General features: G+C 40.5%; 1 protein-coding gene across 1 annotated transcript in view; it reads left to right on the plus strand.

Moving 5' to 3' along the window:
- STARD9 (StAR related lipid transfer domain containing 9) overlaps window positions 1-9226 on the plus strand; it is a 96905-nt gene extending 87679 nt beyond the window's left edge. The window contains exons 25-34 of the mRNA XM_066188124.1: window positions 276-473; window positions 1632-1815; window positions 2308-2454; window positions 3186-3291; window positions 3926-4068; window positions 4304-4368; window positions 4457-4662; window positions 5054-5133; window positions 5530-5688; window positions 6753-9226. Of these exons, the coding sequence (XP_066044221.1) occupies window positions 276-473; window positions 1632-1815; window positions 2308-2454; window positions 3186-3291; window positions 3926-4068; window positions 4304-4368; window positions 4457-4662; window positions 5054-5133; window positions 5530-5688; window positions 6753-6854 (1390 nt within the window). The 3' untranslated portion in view covers window positions 6855-9226. The remainder of the gene's footprint in view (window positions 1-275; window positions 474-1631; window positions 1816-2307; window positions 2455-3185; window positions 3292-3925; window positions 4069-4303; window positions 4369-4456; window positions 4663-5053; window positions 5134-5529; window positions 5689-6752) is intronic.
- The last annotated feature ends 1362 nt before the right edge of the window (window positions 9227-10588 follow it).

Below are 10588 nucleotides of genomic sequence, written 5' to 3' on the forward strand. Positions count from 1 at the left end.
AGCTACATTAGTCTCCATTCTCAATTTGCCTCTCAGCCATTACCAGCAGTAATCACAACCCTCTTGTACATTTCCTGCTGTCAGAAAAGCAGTGGCATTTTAGAATTTCTATATCATCTCTCAGCATGTAGACAAAGGGTATTAGATGGTATTAGATTCCTATAAAAAGGAATATTTTACATTACAAATCTGCCTAATATTAAAGTGCTTTGAAAAATCAGAAAATGTATCTTTGCAGGGTGCATTTTGTCACTCTAATCACGTTTCCCTAACAGACACATGAGAACTATCGAAACTCTGAGGAAGGAAAGAGTAAAAAGGTTACAAAGATACCAAAGAAGCCGAAGCCTGAGTCCCCAAAAGCATTTGAGTCTGTCCCAGAATCTGGATGCAAGTCAGAGAGATCTAGACCTCCCCAGCAGACGCCGAGAATACCTGCAACAGCTGAGAAGAGATGTGGTGGAAAACACCAGGTGGGGCATTAGAAACCGCTCTTTAGGCCTGATCTTCATTAACAGTGTTCACAATGGGTGCTCGTTAATGGTTCTTACTGACATCCAAGACTTCAGGGGCAGAATTTTTCTCAGTGTGGGTGCATTAACCTTTTGGATAGAAAATGCTTTCAGGAAAAACACATGCCTGATTTTAGAAAACATTCGTTAAAATCTTGGGTCTAATTTTCTTTCAGTCCATAACAAATGCCTAATTTATTATATGTGTATGATGGATGGGGACAGCCAAGTATTCAGTCTGGACTGACTGGAGACCAATCTGTCTTCTTACTCCTTGTTGTGATTTAGGAGTGATATTCTCCAATTTGGTACTCCCACTAAAATCAGTGCTGCTTCCCCTTCCCCTCCAATTGGAGGTACAAAAGGTAAAGATCATGGGTTGCGATAAAAACAATTTGCTGGGAACAGCAATAAGATAAGAAAAAGAACAGTAACAGCAACTGCTTTAATAAGAGAAGGTGTAAGAAAATAAATGATTCAAACAGAAAGCCCCCTGACAATAGACAACATGGGATGGCTCCCTCTGCCACATCTCGGCTGGAAGGAACCCCTTCTCCCCCAAAAGCCTCTTTCCCCCACCAACAGCCATGATGTGAGGTGGTACAGAACAACCTCTGTGTCCTGGCCATGCCCCCTCCCAGCAAAATTAACCCTGCCCTGGCAAGAACCAGGACACTCCTTCACTAACTTAAAAGCTACAGAGTTCAGTTTCATTTTAAATATCAGAAAAGCTCTGCAACATTTCACTATTTAGAATTTCCATTTCTCCTTCCCCACCATATTCCCTAAATGACTTTTGCCTCCTTTGTGGTCAGGAGACAGTTATTTTCCCAACACAAGAATCTTGTATGTGATATGCCAAAGCCATAACCTTATATGGAGACCTGATTTAGAAACCACTGTAGTAATCTCAGTAGTAAACTGGACTTGCAATCTGAGTAATACTCCAAGCCTTATGTCTACTTAGCCTTCAGTGAGCAAAGAGAAGCTTTTTGGAGGCTGGTGTGGTGGGTTTTAATTGCTTTCCTGGCAGGTTTTCCTGTTCTAAATTAAAATATTATTTTCTCATTCTATTTCAAGTAATTATGTGTGTTTCCCCTTACTTGTCCATTCTTACAGAGTTCAAGAACCAAAAAGAAGAAGCGTTCAGCACCCTTCAGACATTGAACTGTTGCTCCGAGACTATCAGAGGGCACGAGAGGAAACCAAAACTGAAATTGCAAGAGCAAGGGACAAACTTAGGGAGAGAGCAGAGCAAGAAAAAAGGCGAATACGGGAACAAATATTTTCTCAGTTACAGAAGGTGAGCATTATATTGAAAGTATACATAATGTGGAAGTTCTCAGGATTTTCTTTGTATGTAATTTTTATTTGGTCTTCTAGCGTTGAGTAGTTGCATTGGTAAAGTACAATCTTCAGTCTTTAACTGTATTTGACCAGCAAGTTAAGTCAGGAGCTTGAGAAGTAGACAAAGAGCAACAAATGGCACTGAAAAAAACATATTTTTTAGAACTTCTTCTTCTTAAAAGTGTCCTAGCATTAGTTTGATAGTCTCAACTCTTATATGTGAAGAAAGCAGCAAAAGCTGCATTTTCCCAGACTGTCAAGTTTTACAGGGTCATTCACTCTATGGTTTATATGATCCTAGGCTCTCAAACAAACTTGCTTATTTAATGCTTTCTGTATGGCAAGTTTGTGTCAACACTTCTTGAAATAAACTGGATTCCTTTAGACTCAACTTTCAGTGCTGTGGTGTTTTGGTTTTTTGTTTGCAATACTGTGATGCCTATTACAGGAAGAAGCAAGACTGAAGAATCTTGCAAGTACAAGCACTTTATGTACAGATTCCAGCCTCAGCCTCTCCTCTGGCCCAACATCTGGTTACAACAGCAGTAATACTGCCACATATACTGCAAGTAACTTCAGCAGCCAGGAAGGGCAGGTGAGAAACCGCTGCTGTGTGAGACTGATGTCTCCTGATGCTTCAAGCACAGAGGCATGATTTAGGAACAGAGATGGTTTTTGAGATGATTTGAATTCTGTCACAGCTATGAAGCAGGACCAGTTTGCATTACCACTACATGGGTGACATGGGGTGAGGGAGTAGGGAGTACTTTGTAATGTAATTGCAAAGGACAGTGTCACTTAATTTTTGGTTAGGTTGTTTTTGTTTGTTTTGGGGGTTTTTTTGTGGGGTTTTTTTTTTGGTTTGGTTTGGTTTGGTTTTTTGTTGGGGTTTTTTTTGTTTGTTTTTTTTTTTGTGATTCATAGATAAAAAATCAGTTACTTCTGCCTATATAACTATCAGAGAACTGTCCAATGTTTTAGAAGCAACAGGCCTTTTCTTGTGATAAATCTGATAGCATCTGATATTCTATGTGCCTCCCTTAATGATCCATGCATTCGCTTAAGAGTTTCCATGTGTGAAAATGGACTTTCCTGAAGTCACTTTGGAAGTATGCACCCGTGCTAGTTCCTTACACTTGCTTTGCTAAATTTCCCAAGTCAAAGTCAATCATTTCATAACTAGGGGAAAGGCAAAGGGGTTACCTCATGATAAAGAGAAGCTTCCGACCTTATAAGATTTGCTACTAGTATTCTGCTGCCTGTGTAGCACAATTTATTTTTCCCACTTCAAATGAATGCTCCCACTTCTGCACTTTCTTAAATCAGGTTTCTTCTGGAAATACTTTGCTTTCAAGAGATACACGAGGTCGCTCAGCTGTTAGAAATAGCCAGCTTTATACACCAGAGCCATTGCATAAGGATTCAACATTTGGTAAGTAAAACATATATTTGCTTCTTTTGAGCTGTATCCCAAAGCCTAATAAGATTTGTCATTTATATAAATCAAAATGTAATTTGAATCTGGGTATTGCAAGGATGTCCCTACCTTTACATGACTTCAGAAAAATATCACCAACCAGTAGCCAGAGCTTGCTTAAAATTTATTTAAACATTAAATATTGTAATAAGTTGTAACAATTAAATGGTGATTTGCTTCCTCTGAAGTTGGTCTTTTGATGTGGTAACATCAAAGTACAGCTTATTGAGATAATATCAGGACAATATTTGGAATGAAGGAAGGAAGCAAGGGGTGTGGGGCCCAAATCTGCAATGAGTATAGAACTGTACAAGCAAATTCTTATTTTTAGTCTCAGGAGTTAAGCTGTCTATTTTTCCTTATTTTTTTACATGTGGCAATAACCATTAAAACTTCAGTACCACAAGATATAACTGCAGTGTAAATACCAACAAACAGAATGTCTAAGCAAGGGATGTTATCACTCCTTCATTAGTATCAGAGGAATGGGGGGCTCCAGTAGAGAGTTTAAGTCCCTACAGTTTAAGAATAGTGGTGGGGTTACATTTTAAATTTTTTATTCCCTCTCTGGCTTTTTTATTTCCTGCAGAAGCCAGCAGAATTCAGCCACCCCTTCCTTCAAGTGGTACCAGCTGTAGGTTCACTCATGGGTTAACAATTTCTGTGAACTCCTCTTCAACAAAAGGATACCAAGATTTATCCAAACATATCTTGGCTAATGCTACCACTGAGGTAAGTAAAAACAAAATTTTCACTTATTCCTCCTGGAAGTTGTAGCAAAAATGGGTGGGACAAGTCTTGTTCTACATCAGAGTTACCTATTTGTCAGGTACAGACACAAACACTGAACAATTTTGAAGGATAGGTAAAAGTGAGCCAGGCTGCAGCCATGGGGTGCAGTAGAGAGTGTGGGGTGTTAGCTGGAATGTTTGAGTGATGCTGGTGTCATTTGTCATTGTTTTCTAAGGTAATGGCAGCATGCTCTCACAATCTGAGAAACCTCTACACGTGCCAAGCAGCAGCTGGGTGGAAGTAAGTTCATGGCAGGTCTGTGTAAGGGGAGGCCTTTCTCTGTACCTGGCCCTCTTGTGGGCAAATACCTTTTGTTTACCTCTCACAGATATCAGTGTACAGAAAAAGAGGTGCAGGTGTACTACAAAGTCTTCCCTTCAGCAACAAGGCATGGATTTCTGGGAGCAGGAGTGATAGAAAGACCTCTTCCCCATGTGTGGGGACTGGTGAGAGATCCTGGCAAAAGGCATCTCTATGACAGCTCTATCAATACAGCTCGAATACACAAGAAGGTAACCAGCCACATTCACCTGGGTGAGTATCCTCACACATCATAGCAGATGACAATCACCATCACCATCTGGATGTAGGCAGCCAGGAAGAAAGTTACAAGCATCTTGTTCCATTTCTTCACTTGTAAATAAACTATTTCATTATTTACTATGGGAGCTTCAGCTTTGCAAGGCTGTTCCAAGGCTGATATTAAACATACCTTGCTGAGAAGTGCAGCTAGAGACACTGATTTGAAAGTAAAGATAAACCTGAAGTGGCTTGGAAAAGCATTTTAAATTATTTATTACAGCATATGAACTAGAGCTCTGCAAAAGCCAAAATCAAATATGTATCTGCATGTAAGGGGTAGGGAAAATTGTAACAATTTGAAGTTGTCAAAGTCTAATTCCCCTTTCTTATTTTTTTTCCATAGTATATTTAGTGACTGATACCTCCCTATGTTACCTCAAGCAGCCCCGGGATTTCTGCTGCATTACTGTAGAAGCCAAAGAGGTAAAGTGAACATTCTGTCTGCAGCACAGGAGGAGTTGTTCTGATAGTCTGGTTCAAGGATAAAGGAGAGAAAGAAGTCAATCTTCATATCCGCAGAAGTGCCAGTGTAGCAGAAAGGGAAGCCATCCCAGTATCCCACAAGTGAATTATGTATCAAACCCTCTTGTGAATGACAATTGCCAAGCAAGGCCCATCAGACAGTAACACAAGTGTCACACAGTATAGTCTGGTTGCAAACACACAGGATTTTGACAAAAATATATTTAATAGATAACATGAAAAATTACTACTCTTTTAAGTAAGTAAGGTGAGAAATATGCATCATGGCAAACAAAGAAAACATTGCTATATGCATAAAATTTTTCAAATTGTCATCTTTATACCTGTCATGTGCAGGAGAACTTGTCTGTCCTGGCTGTTCAGTCTGTCTATGATGCATCCATGCCTCACCCTTGTAAAGAAGCAGTGAGAGGGGAGATTTTGCCAAGTGCTTGGATACTGGAACCTGACATAGTGAATGGAAGAGAGATCACCAGAGTTATTTACATGGCACAGGTAAGGATTTTGCTGTATGTCCAACTGTGAATGGAAAAAGCTGTTACACAGCAGAACACTTCAGAGCTGGTAAGCAACAAAAATAAAATCCTTATGCTATGCTCCATGGACCTTATGAAGTGACCACAAAGTCACCTCTTTCACACTTCTCAATGCAGAGACTCTTACTCGAATTGTGTTTAAGCTCATGCTCCTAAGATTTTACAGCCTTCAAGGCTGCTTCCTTGGATATCAAGTTCTTCTGTAAAGGTTTATTAGCAATTTTAGTATATGTTGTGTTGTCATGTGGTGAGCCAATACGGGGAGTCTCGTTTGCATTTTTGCCGTGCTGTGGACACAGGAAGTCCACCTTGGGTTATACTATTTTCAAAATCCCTGAAAATACTTGGTGCATTTTTCTAACCAAAGTCATTAATTCTTCACGCTTAATAGATACAAAAGAGAAGTCAAAATTAGGATTCCAGTTAGGAATAAGAAAATGATAATCTTATCATCCATTTTTTAGACTCATTTGAAAAGTAGGCTCTCTTTGAGACAGGGGTACTAAGTATTTAAAAATGTCCAGAAGAGCATGCCTTACTGTGTAAAATTTATTTAAATGCTTATGTAGAGAGAAATGCCATTAGTCCTTTAAACTCATCTATTTAAAACTTAAAGATACATTTTTAAAAAATCATTAATTAGCACATGTATTTTACTATGCCTACGTGAAATATATATATGCATTTAAAAATTTTATATGCGTTTTATATTGCCCTTTAGTGTATGTGTATACATTTTCAGTAACACTGTGTGTCTCAAACTAGTAAACTTTAATCCAAGCTCCAATTCAAAAGCAATGAGGGTCATACCTGCTAGAAGCAACATCAAATAGCAAAGTTTTGAAAGTCTGTGGAGTATTGGGAAGAAAAAGACACAAACCACACAGTAATGATGGCATTTGGCTGCTAACTACTTTTGTGCCTAAGACAGACTCGTTACATCAGAGTTATTCCAGACTGGAGAAGTGTTGTGTTTAAAGAGGTACAACCTCCAACGTGCAGCCTTTGCTCTAACCCCTGCAGGTGGACCTTGGTGCCCCGGCCATCCCCGCCAGGCTCCTGAGCTCCATGGCGAAGCGGCAGCCCCTGGTGATCGCTCGGCTGGCTCATCTGCTCACCGCTTAGTGCTGCAGCGCCACCGGACACTGGAGAGCCCCTGACAGCTCACAGGGACACACAGGTGTCAGAAAGGGTCATGGAAAATGCTGCCTCCTGAGGCAGCCACCACCAAGCCTCACTTCAGGAGCCTGGCTGCTACTGCTGGACTATATGGAAGTACAGTCAGAGAAAAGGATCATTTGTTTTAGCCAACACCGCTTATAAGAAATGCAGCAAGTTTAGTGAGGAACCTCTCCTCCTGGAAACAGCAGTGTAAAATCTCCACGGAAGAGAGGAAAGGTGTGCTGCTCTAAAAAGAGCAGAGGAAGAGACTTTGCTTTACAAGAGCCAGAATCTTGAACTGTATTACTAACTCCTGTTTCCAAGCAGCTTCAGAGATCAACTTATTTCTTTAAGTAAGTTTAGGCTGGAAGCAGTATCTGTATGGCTTGAGACCTCTTACAAGCTCTTGGGCAGATCTGCAGAGCCACTTTCTAATGATAAGTACCAAATGCAGAATTCCTGACTGTGTAGATAAATCATCAAATCTTAGCTGGCTGCCTGTTCCCTTCCCCTTAAAGAGGGAAGTTAAAGCAGCACACAATATTCACTACACATCCTACACCCTGGACAGATTTTTTTCATGTATTTGCTGACTGCTTGCAGCCAGTGTAAGGTGTTTCAGATTGCCACTACACTATGCAGCATCAGTGGACACCATCATACCTCAGGACACAGTTTTACTGTGCTGCAGAATCAGGTGCTTTGAAATAAAGAAACCAAACCGTTCTACACAGTGACACAGTCATGGATAAGTTAGTACTCAGTAATCAGCTTGTTTCTAGAATTTAAATCCTGCAAGTAGGAGTAGCTCCAACAGTTTTCCATAACAGCTTTTTCCATCAGCCCTTCTACATTTTCACCCAAATGCATTTGGAGCTGAAAATACAGTCTGGTCATACATAGTCTTACATTTCTTTGTTCATAATGTGACCAGCTCTCTCACTGCAGCAAATACAGACTCTTCCCATTCAATTACCTCATGGGACTTCTGTGGCAGTTAGTCCAACAGTCCTGCTGTCAGGCTTTACATATTTGTTCAACACAATCCATAGCTGGTTCACGTATTCCTGAATTTAAACAAAACCACAATCACCTCGAATATCCAAATAACTTCATTTGATTCTTCAGCACAATAGTACAGAATCACTTTAGATATATCTAAGCAATAAAAGCTGCTATGTTCTGCTTTCATTAGCTCAAAGAAGCCCACATTGTTCAAGAAGCTCTTGCACTTTGAATTTGTCAAGTGAGAAATGTGTACTCAAGCATCCACCCTACTGCAGTCAGTGCCTGCTACTTCAACACAGTTACTTTCAGTATGAACTGGATTTTCCTAGCACATGGTGAAGCAAGTTGCACTTCCCACCTTTGAGTTCAAGAGCCAAGATCTACTTTGACTCTATCACTGCACAGGTGCAATTTTGGTTCTCAGCTTCTGTTACTAATATAGTGAGTTTTAAATGAAAAGACAATAGCTATTTTAAATTGATACTTTAGAAAATCGCACTTCTCATGCATAGTCGCCCAAGGCTTCCTCCTCAAACTAGATCAGGGAGGATAACAAAACCTTTCACTTACAAATATGCTTTGTTTCATCTTTGGATAGTCATGGTTACAATCCTAAAACCAATATATTAGTGTTCTTTTTTTGGGGAGGCGCAGCCTTTTGCTAAAAGCCTGAGTCACAGCATGGTTCACTTTGAGCATCACACATCTTACACGGCCCTCAAGGAAGAATGGGTAACTTGTCACAGAGTTTTCAGCAACTGAGCAAAATGACAGATTTCCAGATTTGTAACATATCAACGTCCTCCCTTCAGTGGAAACCCAGTAAGAAGAGCAAACGAGGCAGTAAAGCCCCAGAAAAAATGATCAGAACCAGCAGCATGGGATATTGGCTCTGTCCCCAGTGCTGCTTCTGTAGCTTTCTGGACAAGGTAGGGGAGGTCTTCATACAACCCACTACAGATTTGCTCAGTGCTTTGCTTTTTTTTCCCTTTTATTTTGGAGACGGCACTAGTGATAAAGCAGTTTTTGTAGGAAAAACATCTCGGGGGATTCCTGTTGATCAACGATGCCAGTGCCTATGAAGGATAGTGTCTTATTGTACAGTGCATCAGATGTTTATTTTTATATATACTTAATTTTTTTTCTACGTTTACAAATTAAGTTATTTATATATGCTTGGTTTGAAGCGTTTTTATATGCTATCAAAGCTAAGTTTTATTTTTATCAGTATTGAATTAATGGAACTTTTTTTTAATACAATCTTCAATTGATACTAAAAAGCCTATTTATATGAACGTTTTCTTTTGCAAATACAACATTTTATGGTACTTGCTAATGTATGGCATTGGTTTGTTTAGAAGGAAGAAATAAAGGCCCAGCAGATATCAAATTGGGTAATCTACAACAGGCAAAAACCAACTTCCTGTAAGTTACTGCTGAGCAGCAGATGATCAAACCAATTGTATTGTACCACCTAGGGTTGCATCTCTGCTCCTAAATCAAGGTTGCTATTTTCATATTCACAATAAAAGGTATTTTCTATGCAAGAAAATGTGCCCCACCTTATTTTGCTCCAGCTAAGATACCCGTCTATGGAACTATGCAGGATAGAAAAACACCACAAAGGCAAGTTTGTGATAACAAAGATAGGTCTCCTACTCACTTGCTGAGGAATGGGTATGGAATATCAGCTTTTGGCACAAGAATCAAGAAGCCAGTCACTGCTTAGATTTGGGTTCTGTGGCAGTGCTTCTCCAGGCAAAGGGGGTTTTGTTTGGTTATTTAAAAAAAAAAAAATCAGGTGGAGCCTTTTCCCCAAGTCCAGTTACATAACTCCCCAGATCAGCACATTCGGACGGAAGTTAATATAACACCATTTTTCCTAATTCTTTTTTGAGACCTGTGAGTTTGCAATAGGACAGACTGGCAGAAGAAAGGCCACACCCTCAGAACTGGCTCTCAGTGAGCTGCTGCCCTCCTACCTGCAGCACCTCTGGCACCAGCAGCAGTGCCCAGGACAGAGGGACAATGCCCCAGGGACTCACGCTGAGAGAAGGTTGCCAGCCCAGGGTCATGTCCTCATGTGTGGTCCCACAGTCAAGTGTCCACAGGTAGAAAATGTGTGCAGCACAACTGTCCTTGTGCCTTGGATACAGAGTGGGGTGTCTGGTTTTACAGAGCACATGTGGCTGGGGGCCGTGGGGTGCCCAAGAACCAGCATCACTGAATTAAGTCATTAAGACATAAGAACAGAAACAGAGGTGTTTCTTGCCTGCTGAGTCCCACTGCAGAAGTGTCTCCTGCCCCACAGGGCACAGCTGTGTTTTCTGGTTGCTGGAAACTGCTCCTGGGGCTTGGTCACCTTTTAAATAAAAATTTCCAAACGTATTAGAGAAGGATAATTCCAGTACACTGACTTCATGAAAATGGTTGTGGCCACGATATCTGTGCAAACAGTTTCATGATACCCAAATAAAATCCATGTCAGAACCAGGAGCACCTTTTATTTAACTCATGGATTCCAGCTCCTTCTCCTTTCACCATCCTGCCCTCCCTTACAAAACAAGTAGATTTCTATTTCACCAGAAGCTGGATAGGCCAGACAGGAAGTCTGTACTGCACTTTCTCTGCCCCATTTTATTCTTCAGCCTAGTACCAAGAGGTTCTATACTGACAGCTTGAACACAGGG

The sequence above is a fragment of the Chamaea fasciata genome, unplaced genomic scaffold (genome assembly GCF_029207755.1).
Source record: "Chamaea fasciata isolate MVZ Bird 193981 ecotype frontalis unplaced genomic scaffold, bChaFas1.0.hap1 SCAF_7, whole genome shotgun sequence".
NCBI classification, from domain to species: domain Eukaryota; kingdom Metazoa; phylum Chordata; class Aves; order Passeriformes; family Sylviidae; genus Chamaea; species Chamaea fasciata.